At 42.2% G+C, this 26214-nt stretch overlaps 1 protein-coding gene across 5 annotated transcripts; it reads left to right on the top strand.

Annotated features, from left to right (window-relative positions):
- Nucleotides 1-110: 110 nt before the first annotated feature.
- NAB1 (NGFI-A binding protein 1) lies at nucleotides 111-26108 on the top strand. 5 transcript variants are annotated; one of them, XM_014259084.2, is made up of 10 exons: nucleotides 184-252; nucleotides 1582-1672; nucleotides 2593-2766; nucleotides 5423-6253; nucleotides 11718-11851; nucleotides 12796-12847; nucleotides 18351-18461; nucleotides 20775-20916; nucleotides 22151-22276; nucleotides 23400-26108. In XM_014259084.2, the coding sequence occupies exons 4-10, from the start codon at nucleotides 5438-5440 to the stop codon at nucleotides 23489-23491; spliced, it is 1473 nt and encodes a 490-aa protein (XP_014114559.1). In that variant the 5' UTR covers nucleotides 184-252; nucleotides 1582-1672; nucleotides 2593-2766; nucleotides 5423-5437; the 3' UTR covers nucleotides 23492-26108. The 5 variants fall into 5 exon arrangements, with proteins under 5 accessions (XP_014114560.1, XP_014114558.1, XP_014114559.1 ...); XM_014259082.2 differs by having other exon boundaries at nucleotides 185-252; nucleotides 22151-22300; XM_014259083.2 differs by lacking the exon at nucleotides 1582-1672 and having other exon boundaries at nucleotides 177-252; nucleotides 22151-22300.
- Nucleotides 26109-26214: the final 106 nt, after the last annotated feature.

Here is a 26214-nt window from a genome sequence, read left to right as displayed (position 1 = left end):
CGCTCGGCCCCCGCGCACGGCGAAGGCGCGGCCGCGACGAGGCGAGGTGCGGCGGGGCGGCCGCGCGCCCCCCCCGGCGGCGGCGGCAGCGAGGCGGTGGCGGGGACAGGCTCGCCCACCCGCCCCGTCGATGGGAAAGGAGGAGCCTGGGCGGGGGGGGCGCGGGCAGGAACTTCGGCGGGGCTGAGTCTGCGGCCCCGGGACGGCACCGAGGGGAGCCCCGGGCAGCCGGCGGCGGCGGCCAGCTGCAGAGTACGTGCGGGGCGGCCGGGGGGCGCGGGCGGCGCGGCCGCGGGGCACGGCCGGAAGGAGCGGGCGGGTCGTGCGTGGGTGATTCCCCGAGAAATCCGGCGCGGGGGGGACGGGGGAGTGGGAGGAAAGTGCAGAAGCGTCCCCGCCGTGTGCGCCGCGGGGCGGGGGGGCCGCGCCGCGGGGGCGGCGGGCGGGACGGGGCGGCCGGGCCGGGCCGGGCGGGGGCGGGGCCCGGCGGCCGCCGCTCCGGCGGGGTCCCGGGCAGGGGCGGTGGGGCCCCGGCCTCCCCCGAGCTCTGCGGGGCCGTGCCCTTCTCCGGCGCGGAAGCGAGGGGTAGTCCGGTCGCCGGCGCCCCGCGGAGCAGCCCCGACGGCGAAGGCGCTCCGGGGACGTTCCTGTCACCGGGCTCGGCGGCCGCGAACTTTGTGTGGGGACCGCAGCCCACGTCCGTGCCCGCCGTGTGGGTTTCCTTCCCGTGGGCTCCGTCCCGCGGTGCGGGACCCTGTTCTGCAGGTATTTGTGCGCTCGCCTCGTCCTTACGCGAGGGTGCTTTTTGCGCGTTTCAAGTTTCCCATTAGTTGCGGCGAGGTACGGGTTTGTACGGAAACGCGGAGCTCACTCATCGGCTGTATTTTGGCACATCTCAGAGCTAGACAAGACTATTTAATTTGCGAAGTCTCTTTTCTGCAGCTACATGTAATTTTCTCCTCCTGCTAAAAGTCCTTTGGAAACGCTGCAGAAATGTAATGAATATGCAAAGCAGCCAGCTCTCAAACCCAAACCCAGTTTGTCTTCAGAGACTTTTCAAAACGCCCAAAGTGATCAAGATACATTATGAAATAATCACTTTTGCCTAAAATACAGGGATGTGATGTTTCACGCTTTCTCCTTGTATTCCTAATTTAATTGGTGACAGCTCAATTAGAATTCACCTGAAATAAAATCTCTACAATCGGTTAGAGTTGCTCGGTTGCTTTTACTTCCAGTGCAGCCTTAAAAAGCAGGAAAGCTGCTCAGGAAACCCTTGTCCCATGCGTACACCCCACAGCTCCCGAGTTTTCCTTCTCCCGGTGTTTCACCCACATCCACCACCTGCCTGCTTCAGCCGAGCATCCTCCTGCCACCTCCGGGAAGTGTGCGGCTCCGAGCTTGGAGCGGGCACAGCGGGGAAGGGACCGGTGTTTTCCCGTGGTTAAAGATGCTGAGCGGTGCTGCCGCTGCCCGCTGTCTTGATAGAGGGAGTTAGGTTGTGTTTCCTACGTTAGCTGTTTACAAATATTTAAGAGCGCTCTGTGGTGTCTCTGTGGTTTTTGTTTTCCTTTTTCCCAGGAGTTATGCTTGTGGTCAGAGTTAAGGTGACAGCCAGCGTTTGGAGAGGAGGGCATGGCATGTGGGGTGATGGGCTGTGGATGTGAATGAGGTAATGTGGAAAATCAGAATGCATGGTTGTGGGTTGCAAAGGCTGAGTGAAAATCTAACTTGTGATTTCCTAGTTCTCCCGTGGCTATAACTGTATGCAGCCTTGCGTGTATTTTCAACAGCTTTGTCTGCTGTGGGGAGTTTTCTGGCTTCTTTGTTTGTTCTATATGTGAAAAAATGTAAGAGATGGCTGCTCTTCCCTGTGTGTTCTGACACTTCTCACTGGTATGGGCAGCAAGCAAAGAAAGGGGAGAAGTAGCAGCTCAAGTGCCGTGCCGTTCATTTACTCCTGTAGACCTCCCTGTGCCAGCTTTGCATTCCTGCCTCTTGCTGGAAAAAGGGTTTACAATTGTGTTAGATGGACCTGCTCACTTCTGAGGCAGATCATTCTGGCTGGCTTCTTAGGATTTGCCAGAGGACGTGACCAGGCTGTTACTCCTGAACCAGGTTGGCTTGGGATCACAGATTAGACAACCTAAGACTTATCAAGCAGGCTGCAGAAGAGGGGGATCACACATGGTGCCCCAGGGTCTTATCCAAGATGCTCTTCCTGGTGAGGAGCAGACACAAGTGTCCTGGCTGTGAGCCCTCCCTGTGTCATCTCATTGTGTAACCTCTTCTCGTGCTTACCCTTTACCCCAAAAGCACAGTCCTTAATGCACTAAGAAATGAGAGAAGTGGTGGAAAGCGGTATTTCTGGTCTTTTAGATACAGCTTAAAGGTCACCTGAAAGATGTGGGGTGCTGAGACTTGAGTGGGTGTGCTAAGGCTTTGTGTGCCGGCCGGGTGAGCAGAGCCAGCGGCAGCGCCAGGTGTCTTCTGGGTTAACAGTCTCCTTGGGTTCAGACAGTGCTGTGCTGCTTTCTCAGCAGTCCTTGCTTGTTGCTTGTCCTCTTCCTAAGCCTCATCTTACTCCTGCAGGTGGACTAGCATAGCTGCTTGCCGGGCTTTGTAGGCTGTGAGCGGGGCCGAACCAGGGACCACACCGATCGTGTCTGGAGAAGCAGCGTAGCTGGCGGCGGGAGAGGCCGTCTCGGAAAGGGGAGGGGGCCTTCCCCTTGTTAAAGTTTAGAAATAACTTGGGATGGCGTTGAGGTGAGTGCTGGAGGAACTCTGTTTAATGCAAGGAGAAAAGAGGTTAAAAGGAGGAGTGTTTGAAAATGCCTTCTCTGCAGAAATCGGTAGCAGTCGTACATGGAAAAATTGCTCGGCCCTCTCAGGAGTTACTGTACTGAATTTGAAAAACAGAACGGGTCTTTAAAGTACAAAACAAAGGGATTTCAGCCTTGCTTTAAATGTAAATCTCAACGCAGTCTGAACTGTGGACTCGGTGCTGACGCCTCCATAGTACATATTAATCCAGTTTTATCTGTCATGAGGAGATTTGTTGATTAGAAGCCTCTAGGTAAAGGCTGCTCATGGACTAGTGCTGCTCTTCCAGCCTGTGGGCTGGAAAAATGAGTTCAGTTCCATGGCTTGCCTGGAGCTCTTGGGCTGTGTGTAATTTCACTGCCACCATCCTCCCAAGATTCAATTTAGCTCTCTGCACAAAGTCCATTTATGTAGATTTTGTGCTAAGATGAATAACTTTCAGAGGAAATGGGCCTTTTTTAAAAAGTTACATAAGTTAATTTGTGGCACTGATGATGAAAAGTCAGCATCATTCAAAATGGGAGGGAAGGAACAGTTTACTGAAATGCCACTAAGCTGTTAATTTTGTTTGTCTTGACAAAGTTTGTCAAGAATGGGAGGATTTTTCTAAGAAATTCAGTGAAATAATGCCACTTTTTAAAACAGTGAATTCTGTGTCCTGTAAAGGGTTACCTTTAAGTGATTGTTGTCATTTTCCATGTTCTTTCTTGTATCTTTGAGTGTAGACAGTACTTGATTGATTTTTCTGCAGTTAACTATTCTTTCTGAAAAGCAAACTGTGCTTCTAAAATATGTAGCTCTTAAGTGTTTACAGTTTCACCCTGTGTTCCAAAGTGTGTAGTTTATTAGCTCTTGAGCTCACCAGCAGCTCCTTGAGGTAGCTGCTCAAATCTAAACTGCAATTACTGCCCCTTCTGCTTTACACATACTAGCACGCATACCAGGAATGATATGTTCAGCTGGTGTTTGGGGGTTTTGTATGTTTTGGGTTATTTGTTTTTTCCTGGGCTCCATCTCTCTTCCTGAAGAGATTGACTGTAGGTATCCTGTTGCTGTCACATACATTTCTGGAAAGTTTCTGCTGGCTTCCTGATTTTATTTTTCTGTAGTAGAGTTAAATCAGAATTTCACAGCAAAAGCCTGGTCTTCCAGATGCCTCCTGAATAGAAGCTGGGCTCTGCTTGTTTTATCTGTATGTTCGACTACTTGAAGAAAAGGCTCATATTGAGAAGAAACCACCAAAATACCCAAACAATTTTTTTACAATATTTTTTGTGTTTTACAATGTTCAAAAGGACATACCACAAAAATAATTTCTCTCTGAGTTTTACTTCTTATAACCAATCTCCCAATGCCCCATAGCAAACATATTTGCTTGCATTGCAGTTTTGGAGGAAGGGGAGTTGCACAGTATTAAAATGTTTTTTCCCCAGTGTGTGCAAATCTTTCTGTTTTTTAGGTTAGTACTGTGTGTTTTCTCAAGTCCATTGTGATAGTAGAGCCAGAGCAATGTTAGCAGACCTACTCAATGTTTTAGTTCTGTCACTTTCTCAACCAGCTATAAATTGCATGCTTTAGACTTTATCAATTGGTGGTTTAGTGTAATACACTAATACTGGAAATTATCTGCTCGTGGCTGTGAAAGCCACCATAGAGTGAGGAAGTGTGTGTGTGAGATCTTGGAATTCTCTGAGGAGTTTATTAGTTGTGGTATAACTGGATAAGGAGTTTATGAAGTTGGAACTTGTGCAAATGTTTTTTCCTGCCTCCATAAGGGCTGAGCACTGCAGCGATCTGTCTGTTGGGAGCCTTTAAGCACAATTGTTGTATTACTGAGTGGTATTTCATGTCTCAGGTGTCAATGACAGGCAGCCTTGTTAGCAAATGAAACGGGCAGGTGAATTCAAACTAAGGTTTTTTAGCTATCTATGTTGGAATCCATTAGTATTTTTGCTTTGTCTGCAGCTGTTGCTGCCATAATTAGGATCAGCAGAGGCATTAGAGCCTTTTCATGTGAAACAGGTAAAACTCTAGAAATATTTAGTTCTTAAACACTTTCGCTCACCCAGCTTCTTTAGTCCTCTGGGGTTCTGTGAAGTGCTTTCCTTCTTTGCTTTCCTTTTACAGTCCTCCACACTTTCTATGGGGGAAAAATGATGCGGCAATTAAGAAGAATTGAAACTGATGAGATTTTTTCTTCAGGGAATTGAATATTCCGTAATTCTTCAAAATGTGTTTTGTGATCGTTTTGATCTTAAGATATAAAAGAGAATTGAGTAGAAGCTGTGAGGGATATTTACTGACATTCTTGGGAACAAACATGAAGTAGGAATGTTGAAAACAAGCTGGCTGTTTGAATAATCTTTTTTTTAGGTGCATCACAACTATCTGCTGATTCGTTTTTTTTCAAAAATATTTACATTAAGTTAACAAGTCAAAAAACATCTTTTGCCCCTTATTCATGTCTCTGGGTGTTCTTGTAATGAGAGTAAGAGATGCTGTTCACTGAGTTGACAGCCTTGTGGAAAGATGGGTGGTGGGACAGTGCTGGGTGTTGGGGCTTTGGTGCTCATCTTCTCTCTGATTTTGCTGTTCGCAGGTTCTGTCATCCGTGATGGCGTCAGCTCTACCCAGAACCCTTGGAGAATTGCAGCTGTATCGAATATTACAAAAAGCAAATCTCTTATTCTACTTCGATGCCTTCATTCAGCAGGGTGGTGATGATGTCCAGCAGCTCTGTGAAGCAGGTGAAGAGGAGTTTTTGGAGATAATGGCTCTCGTAGGCATGGCTAGCAAGCCACTTCACGTCCGACGGCTGCAGAAGGCTTTGAGGGACTGGGTCACAAACCCTGGCCTTTTTAACCAGCCTCTCACCTCCTTACCAGTCAGCAGCATCCCTATATATAAGCTGCCAGAAGGTTCTCCTGCGTGGCTGGGGATATCCTGCAGCAGTTATGAAAGGAACAGCAGCACCAGAGAGCCTCACCTGAAGATTCCGAAATGCGCTGCCACAACGTGCGTGCAGAGCGTGGGCACGAGCAAATCTGATGTGGGGAGTTTATCACTGCAGAGCAGCAGTGAGCCCAGACTCTGGCAAGGACACCACACCACAGAGAGTGAGCACAGCCTTTCCCCGGCTGACCTTGGCTCTCCAGCCTCACCAAAGGAAAACAGCGAGACCCTGGATGCTGCTGCTGCTCTGTCAGTCGCTGAGTGTGTAGAACGTATGGTTCCCTCCCTGCCCAAAAGTGACTCCAATGAAGTCAAGGAGTTACTGAAAACAAATAAGAAACTGGCAAAGATGATTGGTCACATCTTTGAGATGAGTGACGATGACCCTCACAAAGAGGAGGAGATCAGGAAGTACAGTGCAATATATGGCAGATTTGACTCAAAAAGAAAGGATGGCAAGCATCTCACCCTTCATGAGGTAAAACAGCTTGAGTGGAACTGGGCTTCCTCCCCTATTCCTACACCTTTGACAAGATGTGTTTACAGCGTACACTTCTTGAATGGACAGTTCTTGCTGAGTGATGAGAGTTGTGTGTCTGAAGTTTGTGTGTTGAGTGCTGAAGGCAGTCCTGGCCTGACATGGAAATCTCAGGTGCAGAGAGTCTCCTTTTGTGAGTGGGTGTGGGTGTGTGCGCGTGGTGATTTCAACTTGGTGTCATCAGACTTCTCGGTCGCTGGTGTGGCCTTTCAGAAAGAAGGTTTAGAAAGTTTGGCACCAAAGCAGCAACCAGTATTGTACTGAGCATGGCCTTGGGGATTCTAAGGATTTGGTACGTTCTTAAAGATGTACTGTTGGGGTATTTCCTTGCATCTTTGAGAGTAGACTTGTTTGGAAGATCAGTAACTAAAATTGGTTGTGTCTGATGTGATTACTACCCTCTGCTGTCTTCCTTCACCTCAGGACTCTGCTCTGTAGCTTGTGCACTTGAGATAAAAAGGATTCTGTCAACGAGATCCCTAAACACAGTGGCATGGATTTTTTTTGTTGTTGTTGTTTGAATTGGAATGAAGCTCAATTATACAACCTGTGATAATTTTTGGGCTTAGAGGTCTCAAGCCTGTCAAGTGACATGCAGACTGTGTGAGGAGGAAGGGAAAGGACTGTCTCCAGTATTGATGGGTGGTTGTAATCTGAATGTTTGTCTTTTAATCCCTGAGTAGCTTCTCTTCCCTCTTGTCTTTGAAAGTGCCTGTGGGCCTCCCTCGCTGCTCTTGTGGCATTCCTGAGGCTCATGCTGCATGTGTTGTAACGCAATAGGTGTGTTTGTGTGGGGAGTAGTTTCCTAGTGCCAAAGTACTGTATGAGAGGAGAACAAACATTAATTCAAAGCAGTGCCAAAACACTGTTGATACGAATGCTGCATCAGCATTTTCACAGTTAACAGTGATTGCAAAATTTCAGTTGGATTTAAAATTTGGCATGTAAGGCTTAGTTCCCAAAAGGAAAGGCAGTGTTTATGTTACAGGAGTGCCAAAAAAATTGTACTGGCTTTAGCCTTTTTTCACTTCAAGAAGTAGTTTTGTAGGTGTGTGATCCATAGCATGAGACTGAGTTCTCTTTATGCTTCTGAGTAGAAGGGCAGAAGGAAACAAGGCGTATTTCTTTACATTTTTGTTTACTTATTTACATTTATAAGGCAACTGCACATCACCGGCAGTGACTTGACAAGGGCTTTTACTGCAGACTGGGGAGACACTTCCACCATAGTCAGCCACATTCCTACCACACAGTTCTAGTTGTGCAGCTTGCACTTACATGCACTGAGGCTTTATGTGAAACACTTACAATCTCTGAATTCATCCACTGTACAAGACGAGATCTCATCTTAGTCCCCTGACTTTGTGGAAGTCTCCCTCATAACAGAACAAGTTGTGTATGAGATGGAGGCAAGATTTGAAGGGATTAATTGTGTAGATGGCCTGTGTACATGGCTGCAGATTCAAGATTCAGAGAAAGGGGGTTCTCCCCAACTGAGGATGGAGGCAGTCGAGGTGTACAACACTGTGCGGCTCTGTGCTTTCACAGCCTCTTGGGTAGTGACTGCAGAAAATGCTCTGAAATCTGGGCAGACTACTTGTAGGATAATTTTCTGGAATCCAGCAGTGTACTGGAAGGTGTGGTCCAGGGGCACCTTTTGTGTAGGCTCAGGAGTGGCTTTGCAAAACTAGGGGAATGAACTCTGGGGTAGTAATTGAAGGAGTGGGATAGCAATGAACTAGATGAAAGGACAACTGCTCTGCCTTGTTCATTTTTTCAGTATTGCACTACAGGTCTTTACTACATCACTGTAAAACCACGTTTAAAAATGGAATGAGAGCATGGTTTGGTGTTAGGAAATATTTCTATCGCTATTGTGATTAAGGGCACAAGATCAAAGGAGTCTATGGTTGACTTATGCCTCACTTACGCATGTGGGGCCTTGCTGAACTTGATGGGAACTGCACACATGCAAGCAAGAAGAATTTGCTCGTAATTAGTTTACTGCTGGCTTAAAGAGGCTGGATTTCAAAGTTTTGTCTTGAACAGTTTTGTCTTCATTTTCTGTGTAAGGCAGAAAATAAATAGCAGCAATGAGACCATTTTCTTTTGTTCAAAATCTGCTAAACCAGAATTTGCCTTTCGTAAACTCAGCCTCAGTGTGTTTTTGGTTCTGATAGCTTAGGCAATTGGCTGCTCAGAAGGAAGGACCTTAAACAACCAGGGAGGTAAGTTTCTGCAGGTTCAGAGACTGTTTTTCTTCACGTGTTAATACATTCCAGAGCTGTCATTCTGCCTCACAGTTCAAGGTCTCTCCTTGCAGCTGGAAAGGTACAGCTGAATAAACTTCACTGTGAATTAAAAAAGCTTAAGTAGTGGTTAGCCTTTTAATGTAACGATTGGGGTATCTCTGGCTCCTCAAGCACAGAGAAGTTTGCATGCAAATTAAAATCAACCCTGGTAGAATTATTAGTGGTGAATTAGTGAGACTGTTTTGTTTCAGTATGAGCACTGAAGTGTCTCTGAGGGCTGGAGCAGCCATTAGAGGGCTGTGAGAGCTGCAGACACTGGGCTGGTTTGAAAGTGTGTGCTCCTGGTAGGAGTATTTGCACAGAGCATAATTCTGACATAAAATCTTTCAAAACCTTCAAAACTAATACTAAAACTAATAAACATGCCGTCCTTAATCCATCCCATTTTTTCAGTATTACACAGCTTTTCAAACACAGAGAGCACTTAATGTTTAAAGTTGGACTGGAGGAGGGATGAGTACAAGGCATTCCCTTGAACTCGGTGACCCCTGCAAGTTTGAGTCAGATTTCTGATTTGCATTTTAATATTTCAGTGCTTGTCTCAGTACCTACAAAACAGAAAAAAAAAAAAAATCCAGTTCAGTAGAATTAGAAAAACAAGTAATGAATTTTGTCTGGCTCGGTCTCTTCCTTTTCTTTTGCTGACTCACCAAAACTGTAGGGCTTGGTATTTAATTATGTGGTTTCTAGTGGGGAGTCTGTGAACCCCATCAGATGGAAATATACCCATCCTTCTCCTGTATGTTCTGTGCTACTCCATATCCTTCATGCTTCCAGCAAACAGATTCTTTATTTTTAGGCAAGCAGTGCTTTGTATCTGCAGTATTATGCCTTCTGAAAAGGCAGGAAGCCATGATACACTTCAATTCAGTAAGTTTGAATGTGACCTGAAAGAGAAACCAGGAAAAACAAGCAAATAAACATTTGGCTTTTCTCACATATTAGGATAAACAGCATTTGCCTACAACTACCAAAAGCATTTTCAGTCATTTCAGCTCTTCGCAACCTTTCAGCATTTGGAGAGATAAAAAATACCTCAAATTATTTTGGAAGCCATATTATACATCCTTGGCAAAGTAATAGCTATCAGTGTTACAGAAATTAATGCCTGCTTTGGATGGTAATTCTTTTAATTGGTGTTGTATTAATCTTATATTGTGTCCTTTTCCTCTCTGTGATTTTTTCTGAAAAGACAGATGTTGTGGGACAAGTGTTCCTGTCTAAGGGGTAATAGTTCCGTTTTTTAACATCTTGTAGTGTAGGAACATAGTCACCTGTTAGTGCCCTTGTACATCTGATCTCGGTGAGATTTGGGGTTTTTGTCTGTACAGAGACTAAAGGATTGGGCAGCATATCTAGTTGCCTGTTAAAAACAAGTATGTGCTCTGATTAACATTTAGGCACAGTAGAAAGTGCCCAACTGAGATCAGAGGCTTTTAGGCAAAACACAGGAAAAATTGCTTCTGAAATATTAGGAGCAGCAGATCTGTGTGAGGTTTTACTAGAAATCCTGTACAGGCCACTGAGAGAAGAATCTCAGCTCTTCTTGATACATGTTTTTTTTTGTTTTTTCAACCTTCTTGGAGAACAGGTGTCACATTGGGCAAAATGAATTTTTGATAGTTTAGACGCCACCAAGCCCCATGGCGAAGGACAGTGTGGTTGTGTATTGTTCATGTCTTGTGACAGCTTCCATCCTGCAGGGACGGAGCATGCAGCCATGGGGATGAGCTGCTGGCCTGTGTGGTTTAATTCACAGGTAACCCTGCCATGTGGCAGACAGCAGGGCAAAGGGGTGAGTTCTTGGCCTCCTCCCAAGAGACACCCTGTAACTGCAGAGCTGCTGGTCTGCGGGAGCAGTGGGTTTGGTGTCTGAGGTCGCACGTGTGCTGTGCTCAGCTGCTCCTGGGGCTGCCAGATGGAGGGTCGGGGATGGCACATCTCCCTTCTTCATGGATCTGCTGACTGTGCTGTGGGAGCTGCTCTGCAGTATTCACTAGCCTGGGACAGATACAGAACATACTGTTGACAGTAGCTCCAAAGCAGCTGTGCTCCTTTGCCAGAAGCCAAGCCTGTTCAGAGCAGCTTAATTTCTAAAAGTAAAAGAGTAGAAAGAGTTGTGGGCACTTGGTCAAAACACCTGTAGTATTCTGTTGGCCTCTTGCTGTTATGCCTCATTACACATTCTGGCTGTTCTTCAGCTGAGGAAAAAGTGAGAAAGCCTCTTCAAGCCCTGCTTCCCGTGGAAGGAGCTTGGAAAAGCCTGTCCAGCATCTTGATTTGTGTCTCTCATGGCATTAATAATGTTGTGTCCATACTGCTGCCCATAGGTTCCTTAGACTGCAGTGTTTTTTAGCTGATACAATTCATGACAATATCATCACTTCCTATAGGCTTCTGAAGAGCATTGCAAAACCATTTCGAGCCTAAATTTCAGGCTTTTTTCCCCCTCACTTCTTTATGAATCTTTTGCCAGCAGCAGAGGCACTAGAAATGTGTCCTGGCAGGCTCAGGAAAACATCCTTGAAACAAGTTACATTTGATTCATGTCTGAAGATAGTCTTCACAAACACGAGGGTGAGAAACAGAGCTAAAAAAAGTTTATAATCGTTTCTTAAACCATCACCTTCTACAGAATTTATTCTGTATTCACCAGGGAAAGCCATCTGTACCCACACTGTCAGGGTGGTTGTTTTTTTTTTCCCCCAAGTCCTGGGCATATTGCGTTTATAAAAATAGTATTCCCTGTAAGCCAGGCTTTGGGAGCCAAACACTGTGAATGTTCAGAGCTACTGTTTTATACTGAGATTTAATTAATGCTGGGATGAAACAAAAGCAGTGCACATTGAGACAGTTTTACAATTGTGTTTCACTTTATGCACCAACTACATTCATATCTTTCCTCTTCCCAAAGGCTTACCTGGTTTAGTAAGGGATATAAATAAACTGAAGAAACCCTCCAGGGTTTAGTGTATGATTATAGGTAATTTTACTTGCCATCAAAATTCTTTATTATTTCAGAAGAGGTACTTTTACAAGTACAGCAGGTGAAAGTATGCAAAATCTTGAGTGCTTGTTTGTTTGATTTGCAGCTAACAGTTAACGAAGCAGCTGCCCAGCTGTGTGTGAAAGATAACGCCTTGTTGACCAGGAGGGACGAGCTCTTCGCGCTGGCCCGGCAAATCTCTCGGGAGGTCACCTACAAGTACACCTACAGGACCACCAAGTAAGGCTTTCATTAGCTCAGAGGGAACTTTCAGGGAGCTAAGCAGGCTGATAGCATTTCTTCTGAAGCACTAGAGACACTTTCTGCTTGCTCTTCAGTTAGCAAAGTGCTCTTCTGAGGAAAGGAGGGAAATGCTGTTTGAGTCCTGAAGCTTTTAAACTGATAAATTCAGCTGTCTTGAATTACCTTTTTACTTGCTCTTTAGTTTTCCAAGTATTTTGAGTATAGTGCATATTAAGAGGCATTTGAGAGGCTGGTATTTAAAGCTTTAGTGTGTTTTGAGGTTAATGTAAATTGGCAGAGTAGTCAGAGATGCTCAATGCATGAATTTCCTTTTTTCCATATACAGATTTGGCTTGTTTGCCAAAAAGATAAGGTCACAGGGAGTGGCTTACAAGCTTGCTTTAAAGGAACTGAAGCTGAGTCCTAATTTCAGTTTTTACTGTTCTGTCAAATGAAGTGCTGTTATGAAATGGTGACAAAGGCTTAACAGCTTTTAAATACAATTAAAACCTTAGCATTAGTAAGTATGATTGTCTTGATACTTTCCTTAGATTTTTAAATGTTGATTACCTTGCCAGTCCTTTAAAAGTACATTTTGCTACCCTTCTAGAAAGTTTTCCTTTGCTCCCCTTTCTTCCATAGAGATTCATATAAATATACATCTATCCTGGATAAGCCAAGGGCATTTCTGTAATTCTCTGTGCTTTTCTTCCTCTTTGGAAGGAAGAATCTCTTCGTGCTTCTGAAAACAACACAAAATGCTTGTGTTCCTCTGTACTTGAATGAATTTCACTACCATGTCAAAGTGAACTGGAGGCTTTTTTTGTGCATCTCACTTGTTCCTCCCTGGTCTGTTTTTTTTTCCTCAACTCTTTTTCATTATTATTGATAGTTGGGGTTAATATGCTGTTTACTGATCATATATGTGTCTTCTCTTGTAGATCTAAATGTGGAGAAAGGGATGAGCTGTCACCAAAGAGAATCAAGATAGAGGTACAGTAATGTGACTCCTGTATTTTGACCTGTGCATGCTAAAATTCAGTTTTGTTTTGAAGGGATCTGTCTTAAGGAAATTTGTCAGAAAAATATTTGATAGACAGTTGACGGGTATGAGAGCGAGAGAGGGTGGGAGAGCATCACCACTGTCTTTGTAGATTTAAGTGCTTGATGGAGAAACCTGTAGGAGCAGGGGTAAGGAGTAGGATTTGTTTAATGGTAAAGCTACTCTCAGTGTTTTGCACTCAGAGTGAGTGGGAGGGGAGGAATGGGACTGACTGACTTCCTGTGGTGGAATAAGCTCGAGCACTGTAGGAAATGTCTTCCCATAAGGCCTGCTGCTTTTCAGTCAGCATGAGGTGGGGTTTGCCTAATTCACTGGAGTCAGCTGTTGATCATGTCTAAAATACAGAGTTCTGGATAAGGATTGATGGCAGAATATTAACCATCTCTGACTGTGCCATAAATTGACACCGATCATATTGAAAAGTCAAAAACAAACTAAAAGCTATATGTCTCAAGATAAAAGGTTGTGCCTGGAGATATTAATTTACAGGTTTCTGTAATGAGTTTTGTGTCAAATGCATGTATACGTGTCAAATGTATACACTTGCACAAGATGTTGCTTAGGGAGATGCTGAGAATTGCTTGTTAAGAGTACAGGAGCAGCATGTATGTAGTTTCTTTTTCTTCAGTTACCACTGCTGGAAGGTAAATTTGAGGCCTTTTTAAAGTTACTTTTAACCAAAAAAAAGAAAATAAGTAGAATGTGCATATATATACCCCTATGTACCTCATAAGAATAGCAGATCTTTCTTTTTAATATGTATTTTAAACAAATTATTGTTTCAATGTTACATGGATATCTAATTTATCCTTAGCATTGTGGGTGGTTTTTATGGTACTGTCTACTCAAAAAGGTTAAATTTGTTTTAGAATATGAGCTAAACCTGAACTAGATTTGTATGTGACACAGATAGGTGATGTATTCTCTAACTGTAGAGGAAAATTGCAGCACATTCTGAAATGTGTTTCTCATATGCAGTACATTCTGTCATAAATGATGCACAATATTAAGTAAGGCTTTACATTTTTTTTGGTACTGCAATGCTTTCACCTGTACAGAGGCTTTTCCTGTGAGGCAAACCCTGGTAAGAGCAGTTCGTTTTGAAAAGGCAGTCTTGCATAGGTATAGAAGAGTTCATCTTACTTATTAAGTTCCATCAGTCCATATACAATTGTAGTTTTGAGTTTGTGTAGTGCAATGAGGATTCACTGGTAGCTTTGATAAGTCAGTAATGTCATTTAATGTCATTTATGTGTGTCAGGATTTGCTTTTGACCTATGCTTGTTCTTTGATCCGCAAAAAAGAGCAGGGAAAAGCTGCATTAAATGATTTTATCCAGCTTCACCATTATCAGCCTTGACCAACATGTTGCAGGATGCTTGTTTGAATCTCCTCTCTTTTGTTCAGTCCAGCCCTAATTTGTAAGAGCTGGTGGGGAGCTGCCACTTCTCTGCTTGAAACAGTATTTCAGTGACTTAGATTTCAGCATTAGGAAGTTTTTCCTTCATTTAGTAATAAGTGATGATAAGCAAGTGTCTAAAATACACACTGCAAGGGAGGTGCTGTTTTTTACAGGATCTTCATTGAAAGAAAGTGTAAAATTAAAACCCTGAAAAATACAAGCTGAAATTCAAGGCTTTCTGGAGAGCAGGAAATCTGGACAGCCTTTAGGGGATGTGTATTCTCCTATTTTCTGCATGGTGAAATTTTAAAGAGTCTGGAAGGCCTGCTTCTTTCATACCCTTTATAGCTCAATAATTCTGAGAAAGAATATTCATTTGGTTCTTGTTTTATCTAAAATTACCAGTTATATTTTAAAACGCTTGTGAAAATTTATTGTCCTAATGACAATTCTTGTGCAAATGACCATTTCAGGAATAGGTCATTTTTCCAAAATAAGAAATTGAAAATTAAATTGAATTAAATCTTTAGTCTGATAGCACAACATTATTAATTTCAAGTTACCCATATTGTTATCAGTAGAAATGTCATTTCCCCCCCCAACTTTGGGAGTCTTCTCAGGAGCAGTAAAGCATTACTTCAGTGCATTTTCAGTTTGACGTACACTGTAAATTTTTGGGCTTTACTTCAATGAAATGTAAAAAAGATGCAGTATGACATAGTAGATCGCTGCTGTTTTGGGTCTCTGGTGCTTGCATTTAAAAAAAAATGTAAAAAGTCCCTTTTTTAGTAATATGCTCAGGGACTTTTTTGGTTTTGTTTTGGTTTTTTATGGAAAGGTGAAAGTAAAAAGGAAAATGGTAACAAATGCAGATTTTTCCTTCTGTTCTGGGGAAGAATTCGTTACACTGTTTTTGCAGTTGTAATGCTTCTTTGTGGGTCTGTTCGCACACTATCATGAAAATACAGAAAGGACCTGAACATGAGGCCTATTTTTTGCTGTTATAACTTGCTCTTTCATGTTTTTCTTTTTCCCTTTTTTTTTTTTTTGTGAGAAGAGTCATTTTGCCTTTCTGTTTTAAGGCTGAACTCTGTATTTTGATTCACCATTCCTTTAACTATTAGTCATTAATGTCTCTGTGAAGCATGGCCTAGAATTACTAGGGCTTCAGATTGGAAAGACTTTCACAGCCTGTTTGCATAGTGTAAAAGATTACTTAAAAAAAAGATGAGTTAATTTCCTGAAATATAATAACACTTAAAAAAGCCTCCAGAGAGGCTCTGAAGGTCATCCTTGAGCAGAGCCAGCAGAGCTGTGTGCAAGCTGCAGCATTGTCAATCTGCAGCCACATTGTAAATTCATCCTTTTCATGAACATGAACTTACACAAGCATTACAAAGAAACAATGTGCCATGAATTACATCAAATTACCTGTAAAAGCCTTTCTCTTCCCCTGTGAGCTCTCCCCCTCTTATTCGTTGGGTGGGTGGGTGAGCTGTGGGAGTGAAGTGTAAAGAGGAGAAGGGGAAAAAATTCCAGGCAAATGACAGACTAAAGGTGTGGAGGGAGTGAAAAAAGGGGTGGAGTGAACTGGTATTTGGGAGCAGATTATAAAACAGGAGTTGTAGTTCTAAATCCGCTCTGGACAAAGAGCGGGACAGGTGAATAGGGATGGAAATGGCACATCTTCCTGCAGAGCAAGGATCTCTTCTGTTCAGGTGTCATGTGGTGAGGGCACCCCTTATTTTGTCATCTTCTGTGACTCAGTGCCAGCACCACTCAAAGCAGTGAGCTGTTGTGGTCCCAGCTTGGAAAGCAAAACAAGTCACAGGTACATCAGGCAGAAGTGGAGGAAGAGGCTGCTCTCATCACTGTTGGGGCTGACAAAGTCCCCCTTCAGAGTCTGCATGAACAGCCAAGAGAGGAAAAAAGGAGAGTTTTTAAAAATGTTCTTGCTGTCTGTGGTCTAAAGAATTTATTTTGTGTGTCTGTGTCTTCATTCATCTGAGCAAGTGGGGTGGGAAGAGCTTTCAAAAATTAATTTCCCCCAGCTCAGTGGGAGTCAGGGGGCACAGGCAGGGAGACCTGAGTAGAGGCTCCAAGGAAGCGTCTTCCCTTGCTGCCAGTGTGGGTGGAGGACGAGGAGAGAAAAGCCCCACCTCCACTATTTCTGAGAAGTCTGTAAAGAAAACCAAAGTGTGGGATTTGTTTTTTTCACAAAAACAGCAAAAGCAGTTGAAGCTACTGTTTTCATAGGAAAAATGTCATTAGAGGGAGCGAAAAAGCACATGTGGGACTGGGAACATCTGCTGCACGAAACTGCCGGGAAAACAACTGAGCAGCAGCATGGCAAAACAAAAATGCTGCAGTGCATGCAGCAGGACCTGCGGGCAACCATGGGGCAGAGCAGGTTGGTGCTTGGTGCAGCGTGGTTCTCATCCCACGGGGCATTGGGGACAGCCAGCAGTGAGAAGGGGCTCTGGGAAGGTAATCCAGAACATGTCCATCCTGCGGGAGCTATCTGCCTGACTGAGGGGGGACTGACTCAGCAGCAGGCAGCCAGACCCACCTGTGGGAAACAGCCTTCAGTTTTGTATAGGATGTTGATCACAAATGTGTTGTGAAGGACCGTGTTACCTGTTTTGTTGCAAAAATAGGATGCTGAGCAATAGGGTTTTGTGTGTTCAGCTTCTCATCTTCCTACGCATAATCATTCCCCACTCCCAAACAAATTTGGGTCTTAATATGGAAGTGGTCAGTACTCATGGAAATGTGCTGCAAAGCCTTTATTTCTAGCTTAGGCCAGAGGCTTTGTGGCAGTTAACCTGGCTATGAGGTTTTTGCATAGCTATTGTGTTTATTTGTTCCGTGAGGGAGTATGTTGGGTGTTTAAAAGCAATATGCAGCGTTCTGCCAGATTTTAAGGTTTTTTCCTGAGCGTAAAGAACAGGTTTAATGGCATTGCATTGCACTGAGGTCCTGGCCATCTGCCTTGGGTCAGATCACTGCTCTGCAGGTCAGTGGGCAGCCTGCCAGTGGAGGGAACCTTGTAGTCCTTCCCCTGTATTTTTTCTGGAAGATGACTTCTATTTTCCTTGGGCTGTAGCCCTTTTGTCCATCTATTGTCAAAAATGTAATTATTGATGTGTATGTGTCTTTGGAATCTACAAGGCAAGTATACCTAATTCTGTGTATTTTTGAGACCAAGGTCTGCAGAACCTCAGTGACAGATGTCATTGTTTTCAGATTTGGGTCTGTCTTAAGATCTCTGGCTTCCTCTCACATTTTGACGGTTACCTATACTGTGCTTTTGTAATCATTTCTGGATGTTCCTCTAGTGCACATGAGCTTTCCTTTTATAATACCAAGCTGGATAAACCCCTCATCTTGAACCTTTGCTTCAATGATTATTTTAAAGGAGTCTGGCAGGCTTTCACAGGAACTTTATTTGCTTTACTGATACATATGCCAGCTGCAGAGGAGATTTGCATGTCATAAGAACTTCAGACTGGAAGAGTTACGGAATCATGCTTTCCCATAGTCTATAAATTTTTCACTGTTCTTCTGAAATGGTGATATTTCATTTTGTGATACTAGTGTAGGTTCTGTGTGAAATATGTTGAATTTCAGGAGGCTTTTCTCAGTTTCACAAGGTTAGTATATATCCTTAACTACATATAAACTTGATTTCTGAAAAATTACAGAAACCATAGGCCTAAATCTGCCCATCAAGGCTGAATATAAACTAGTTTAATGTTAGTAACAAGGGTAGTTTGGATTCACCTGAAACAGGGAGATGAGATTTTCTGTGCCATTTTAGGTATATAGCAGTTGCTGTGGAGAGGCTTTGTGTGTTTTATGCACAAACTTAAATAAAGTGCATAACACAAACATGTAAATTGCAGTCCAGAATTTTCACAGAAGTTCAGGAGTATGATTTTTACCTTTTTTTTCCTTCTGTGTGTACAGAGAAGGTGAAGAAAAAATAGTAATATGTCCCTCTTGGTTTGGTTTCTTTTTATGCCCAATAGGATGGTTATCCTGACTTTCAGGACACAGTCCAGACACTCTATCAGCAGGACAAAATGCCCCTTGCTTTGGCTAAAGGAAAGAGTGAAGACCCAACAGCTCTTAATTCCCAGGTAAACCAACTACACTGCATTGTGAATAATACAGGCTGTGTCTTCGTACATTGGTTTTGATGTGTTGTTGTTTTGATGATTAAATTAATTCCCATCAATTTTTAAAGGTTACCTAGCTTAGTTGTGATTGCATCACTCTTAATTCGGGTTTACCTCCCAAATCTGTTCTGTCACAGTACTACAGCTTTGCCCTTGTTAGTTCCAAGGAGATAAGATGCAGCATAGTAGGCTTGAAAATCTGTGGTTGCCTGTTGGGAGCAAGTAGGGTAGTATTGGTACAGTCTGTGCTGTGTTACTTGCGTTATCTGCTATAAATGGAAAGCTCAAGTTACTGAGTCGAGAGGAATAGAGTAGGCGATCTTGGAGTCCTCACTTCTGACATGTCTTACAAGAAGAAAGACCAATATGTTTAGGAAAAAAGTGAACCTCTGGATCTGAGAGGATAAATTGGCTTCCTAAACAACACCTAGCCTGGTGGAAGCACAGTGTTCTTGAGCAGACAGAAAGCTTTGTGTAAATGAAGACAGGTTGCCAATTCTTTCTTTGTCTTTCCTGTAGTGTATCCCAGCCTCGAGGCAAAATACCCATCTCCTACTGACAGTTCTTGCCAAGGAGGGATTTCGTGCTAAGTTGCAACAAATTTGTTTTGTATAGCTGATTTGGGCAAATGTAATCACCAAATTTGCACGTAAGATGATGTTTAGGAGTTACCTTCCTGTTTTCTGAGAATGGATGTGTTACCCTATAATTTACTTTCTTCTATTGCAAAGTAGTGCTTGGTTGTACAAATGTGTGATACATCAAATGCAATTATGCCACATGTCACAGAATAATTACATGGGCTAATTTTGTATATGCTTTAAAGTTTAAAGTTTTTGTTGGTCACTGCCACGTAACAACAGACTACAGATTTAAGTAAAGCTTGAACAGATATACAACTCTACAGGTTCTGCTGTGGTGATCAGAAGCATTGTTAAAATTCTTGTTTTGTCCCAAGTAAACAAGAAAAAGATACCGTGAATGAGAAATATTTTTATTCTTTTTAAAAATTACTGTATAGTTCAAAAGTTGGTAATGGGATTGGTAGAATAGCGAAGTTAAAGCACGCCTGAAAGTAAACTGAGAATAGTTTCTCTTTTTACTTTCCTCCCAAGTCTAAGCTGTAGCTATCAGTGTTCTTCTGCAGATCCTGATGAGCTCTGAGCCAGAGTATGTAAATACTGGCCATGCCATTACCCTGTTGTCAGGGTCACCACTGTGCTGGAGAAGCCCAGGTTGTGCTGGTCTGTTAGGCTTTCATTGTAGTGTAAATTGTTGAACTATGCTGAGCAAGCAGCCTTTTGTGGGAAATCAGGGCTTTCAGCATCTCCCATGAAAAGTGAAATGCTCTGCAATGAATAGACCTCTGTAGCAGTTGAAACAATTATGGCATTACCTGAAAGAGAAATAAATTTTTCCTATCAATTGTACATGTTAAGTTTGTACACTTTCTGTTCTTACGTTCATTGTGGCTCTTCTAATCAACTTTCTTGACTTGTGATTTTCTTCTTATTTTTGCAAGATGCTTATTTACATCCTCTCAAGAACAAGATTATAGTGAAAGAATTCTCTTGGCATTCAAGTCAATGACAAACATTCAGACGCCATTTCCTCCCACGTTGCTCTGGATTGTTTAGCTCCACTCTCTAGAGGTGTATAGGTCCTGTTCTTCTTCTAGACAGACGTTTCACACCTTTATCCCCCACAAACATACTGTCATCCTACACTTTCAGAATGGCAGATTTTTAAGCTTGTGTAGCGCTGTTTCCTAAAATAAAGGTTCCAAGATGTCTGGTGGAATCTTGGCATAAGTTTTTAGCAGATGTTGCCATTGCTCTTGGAATACTTTTTGGAATACTTTGTGAAGGTATATATTTGAACAGAGCTAACTGGATAATTAAGACATTCTTTTTTGCTTTTCTTGAGATTCTCTTCACGTAACCTGCAGTCATAAAGTGCAGGAAGTGATTTTTGTGTGTTTTTGAAGAACAGAATTTAATGTTGCATTTCTGTGTAGATGAACTACAACAGCTTGCATTTTAAGTATTCTTGAGTGACTCAGATGTACATTATGAAAAGCTGTATGGATGCAAAAATATTTTGTTTGCTTCATAGTTTTGAAGAAACCGTAAAGCACACATCTGTACATATGAGTCAACAAAAGCCACTTTCTAGGCTGTTAGTCTTTTCATCTGGTACTATTCTTCCCCCTGTGTTTTGACTTGCTCTATGTATGTATATAGAGAGAAATCTTTTTTTTTGTTTTAATTGCAGTCGGAAAAGGTGATGGCAAAACAGATGGAGTTTCTTTGCAACCAGGCAGCGTTAGAGAGACGTCTTTCCACAGGGTGTTACAGGCAGAACTCAGAAGAGCACAGCCCCAATGGCATGTCATTAGATAATGCTGATGGACAAGGTATGGTAGCTCCCAGGCACGGCATTGCTGCCAGCAAAGACATTTGATGTTATGCAAGCTCTGTTGGTGGCAGTGTTTATCTCATACAGAACCCTGAGCACTGAACGGACAAGACAAGATCTCTCTCTGCCCTGAAGTGCTTATGGTGTAAATAATGCAATCAGATGTACACTCAGGTTCTGTTCTCTTGCTCCTGTGCATATGGGGAAACTGATTTCCCCAGCAATAATGTGGGGAGGGAAGGAGGCTGGGCACAGCTGCTGTTATTGAGAGCAGGACTTTGCTCTAGCTTTATCCTCAGTTTTGAAAATATATGAGAGTGTTGCATTTCATTTGTTTTCTTGTTTTGTGGAAATTGAAAATTAAACAAGCAATATGGTTGGTACCCCTTTCTGTTTACCTGTTTGTGCAGTCTAGGAACAAAACCTGAGGAGCTGTCTATGTAAATTACTTAGCGCTAAGCAGATTCTAATGATGTTCTTAGTACTCTTTTATTCTTCAAAAAGCTTACAGTTCTGTGGTTCTCTTTGATTTACCAACTGGCTATTCCTTGTCTTGAATTAATTTTTGGAGTGTTTGTTTTGTTTGAGCATTTCTGTTTGGATCACTTTTTTTACTGTTTTGAAATGAGACAAAATGTTACAAACAAAAGAAATACAACCAGAAGTTCTTGTGTCTGTTTTTTAAGTGCTAGGTTGTTTTTTTTTTAAGGGGGTTGAAAAGAAGCAGTAGGGGGACTGCTAAGGGAATCAATACAAGTAAGCATTAAAATCCAGATTTTCACTTGTGTGTATTGGTCAAACAATGAGATACAGAAGTAATCATGAAGAATAGGTGTGTGGATCCAGCTTTCCTTGGCCCAGCAAGCTGCTTTATACCATTTAGCCATTGTGCAGGGGAACTGAAAATTTCAGGATCTCAAAGGGATTGTGCAGTGGGAGAGGAAAATTTTTGTATCTCAAGAGGATTTTTGAGCAGAATAAAGTGGGTCTCTAAAAAATAATTAATTTTGTTTTGTCTGGCTGAGTGTCCCTTTATAACTGTGCCGGTGAAGTAGTCTGCAAAGCAGTATATTTACATAAGCCTTGTTTTACTGGAAAACATCACTGAGCAGCTGGAATGGAATCTAGAATGCACTTTTGCTGATAGAATTAATATGTGTTTAACTCTCTATCTGCTTTTTAATACTGCTTTTCTTCTAATGCATCAATGTTTTGCTGTGAACAACTTGCAGGTGAAAGACCACTGAACCTCCGAATGTCCAACCTGCCAAGCAGACAGATGCAGCACATTTCACTTGATGGAGAGCAGCACGTTGGGAAATCTCTGTGCAGTGATTTGATCCGGCTTTACCCCAGTGGTGAGGCAAAGTCTCAGTCCTCGGGTTAGTGCTGCCCCTGAGAAATCACCCACCATTTCTTATTTTCTGTCATGTCTCTGAGTGCAGCAGCCAGGAAGGCAGGCTGGCATGCATTGCATGTAACCATGCCATAGAAGTTTTGGAGAAAACCCCAAAAGGAGTGTTACTTGCTAATCTAGAGTCAGATTGAATATTATCTGGGAAAAGTTTAGGGGATGCAGTAACTGGAATCAGACAACCAAGTTCTGGCATGTCTCTTTATTTGGTATTGACCCAAATTACTGCTGTTAAATACTTAAACTGCATCACAGTGACAGCAACATGATTATGACATGGCTTCATTCTGTATAATAAAATCAGACTTTTTAGTAAAAAAGATGTCTTTATTCTGATTTTTAAGGACCTAGCACTGTTTCTCTGCTGTGAACTGTATGTCATGCAGTAAGTTTATCCTACCTGGGTTTCACATTCACTGACCTCTGCTCACTGCCAGTCTTGTCATTTACCTCTGGCATTGGGAGAAACCCACTCTTAAGTTCAATAAAAGAGAGCAAGAAACCTTTGTGAAATCTCCGTGGGTGGTTTCAGTTTAACACTCAGTGCACTGAGATAAAGCCAGGAGCTCTTGAGACTCTTGCAACTTTAGGAGTAATAATAAAATCCCACCTGAGTTTGAAAGATGCAGTGGGAAAGATACAAAAAGAAAGGCAAGGTACAAAAGTAGTTGTATTGAAGACCAGGCTCTTGTCTTTTTCACTTTGGGGTACTGCAATCTTGGTTCATCTCTTTTGCAGATTGTCCCAAAATCCCAGTGCTAATTCACTTAGTGAAATCTCTAGTAAGGGATCTTTACCCATTCCCTCTCAAAATGCAAGTGCACAGTGCATATCCATTAGCCCCTGCTGCCAGAGGGGTTTGAAATGCTTCCTCTGTTATCATGCAGTGTAACTGAGGTGGTTCTAACCTAGCTGGGTTAAAGCCCAGAAGGGGGAGGCAGAATTTATTTCTTCAACTGTTGGTATTCATATGGTTCTTGGACATTTTTTTGATTTAAGAACAAAATATATTTGTTTCCAAGCAGTATTTTAACATCTTTCTTTCTTTCTTTCTTTTCTCAATGCAGAAGGCCTTGGTATTTTAAAGGATTTTCCTCATTCAGCTTTTAACAACATTGAAAGGAAGGTCATAAAAACAGAACCTGAAGACACAAGATAGTCATTCTGCTCTGGAAAACAGTGTCATAGGAAAGAATGAAACTTCACAAGAGAAAAAAAAAACAGCCTTAATAACCAGTGTTGCCTCATTCAAATAAGAGATTTCAATAGCCAAAGCCTAAGAACTGGTACAGTAATCCTTGGAAACAGGAAAGCAAGAGACACTGCAACTAAAACAGTAATACAGGTGGATAAACATTCCTGTAAAAGTGGTTTTATAAAGTGGGAAGATTCACAAATTAATATTGTGGGTCTTCATTATTTAAGAATGTATTATGTATTTGTATAACTTATCAAAGTAAATCTAGATGTCGGGACGTGTATTGAGTCCAGTAGATGTGGCTACAGTTCATTTTACTTGAAATTTCAATGTCTTCTTTCAGTGTACCTAGCGTAGATATGGTTGTTAAACATTTGAATTAAAAATCATTGAAGAATTAGGAATGCAAACCTCGTGACACAATTAACAGCAAGTTTGCAACAATATTTGTAGAAAATGGAAAATGCATACAATATTTTCATGGTTTAAAATGTTATGTGGATATAGCATTTGATAGACCTAGACCCTGATTCTGTATTATAGCAGATGTACTTGACACTTAACTATTGCTACATCACTTCCAATGGTTTCAGCAGCCTTTGTGTAACACACAGCATAATACCTACATACAGGTCAGGAGTGTGGGAAATGCCAGTTGGAGGATGGAGGAGTCCATATGGTTGGCTCCCATTTCCTCGGGAAAAACTGGGGATTGATGTACCATACAATTACTAAATTTCATTTGGTAGGAAACTCAAGAGACCAAGTAGTATGGACAGGGCTGCAAAAGTTGTCATTCAGACAGTTATAACTTCTTGGACTTCTCTGTGGATCTTAAAAAAAAAAAAAAAAAAAAAAAAAGAAAAAAAAAGGCATCCCAAGTGTGGCAGAGATGAGAAGATGAGATATGGTGCAGGATTTATGCATCGGTGTAAAAGGTTGCACTTGATATCCAGAAACCATAAGATTTTTTGGAGGAGAGAGACAAGGAGTTCTCTTCAGCACGTAACTCCTTAGTAAGTGCTGTCCAGCCCACATGATTCTATGAATATACTGTATACTGCATACAGTATGCCAATATGTTTCTTTATGTATGTGATTAATTAACATCTGTATTCTTTATTTATTTGACAGTTTTTATTTTTTGTACATGTTCACTTTTGAAGATGTCATTTTGTCTAAGGAGGAGTCGTTGGCATATAACTTTGGAATTTACCATGGTGTGTTCGTGTGCATCCATCTTTCCTCTGTGCTGCTCTGCAGTCAGGACAGTTATATGCCTCCATTTCTGAATACAGTTTTTACTTACAACGTGTTCTGGAGAGGAAAGGGAGAGCTGAAGAAAGTGAGTTACCATGTCAGAGGGTAAACTTCCTTATTCAGGTGTGCACTTCATGTCTGCAGTTTGCTCTGTGTCCTAGGTGTGTATTAATGAATCAGTCAGTCTCTGTTGTACTGAAACACTCAGCAAAATGTGAGCTGAAATGTCTACACTGCAGTCTCTTATCACTGTAAACATATCTAATTATTTTATCACTTGATTTGTGGAACAAAGCTTTATAGTAGAAACACCAGTAAAACAACTTTTTATACTATTAAAATGTTTGGTTTTTTTAAAAAAAAATGTTTCTTGAACTGTATGGTACTGTTTCACTTACTGAAGTGTCTTACTTTAAGCAATGGAGTTCACAGCTTTGCTGTTTAGGCATAAGAGATTGAATGTGTAGTTATATTTCCTCTTTCCTGTTGTGTGAGTTAGTAGCACGGATGTTTCTTCAGTTTGTAACATTAACCAGTGCCCTGGTTAGTAGCTGAGTAGCTTTCATGAGATGTGTATGGAACTTGTTAAAGGACAGCTTAAGGTTTGAACTGTACAGCTTGAGCAATACAAGGTACCAAGCAGCAAACCTTTAGAGATGCAGGAAACATTTGGTTTTATCCAACATCTGACACCATCAAAAGTTGTGTGTGGGTCACAGAAGAAGCTCTTAAGCTTGCTGGTCTCTTCAGTTGAAGTGAGAGGAAGGAAAAAGAACATGCTAAGCAGCACGCTGTTTCAGTTGAGTCCAGAATTTATTTTGTAAACACTAATGTATTAAATTTACTATAAATTAAAGTCTATAACAGTTATATTTTTGAGTTGTAAATACAGTACTTTGTCACGATCAGTTGGTTATCTCCAGAATGATATTTCAGTTTCAAGTCCAACAGGCCATTTCAGTCTCAATAAGCTGGAAGCAATTTTTTTTACCGGTTTGCAGCTGTATGGGGTTTTTTTTGTTGTTGTTTTTTTATCCTGGGGTGGGGGAGGTGGGAGGTACATTCCAAGATTGCACATATGCTTGGTAATAGCAAACACTCAAGCATTGGTCTTTCCATGACAAAGGTCTTGGTGGACTGCACCCTGGCCAGCCTCTGGAGTCGCAGGTAAAGGCTTGCCCTCGTCAGCTCGGGAAGGGTTGCTAGATCCAGGGTACTCTGGATCAAAGGCCAGCCCTGCAAATGATGCCTGTTTTATTCACATGTTTATATTGTTGCTTACAAAATAAAATTCACCGTGAGAACTCTTTAGTTTCCCCAGGGTTTGTCCTTTTTGGTTTTTTGTATTTGTGTTTTCTAAAAGAAGATGTTAATTTGGTGGGGATCGGGGAGGAGGGAGTACCTCGAACTGCAGCTCTCAGTGT

Source organism: Pseudopodoces humilis, chromosome 8 (genome assembly GCF_049639895.1).
Source record: "Pseudopodoces humilis isolate 2021_Gansu_Grassland_sample_001 chromosome 8, ASM4963989v1, whole genome shotgun sequence".
Classification (NCBI taxonomy): Eukaryota; Metazoa; Chordata; class Aves; order Passeriformes; family Paridae; genus Pseudopodoces; species Pseudopodoces humilis.
Note: the sequence above shows the minus strand (reverse complement) of the source record. Positions and strands in the feature narration are given on the sequence as shown.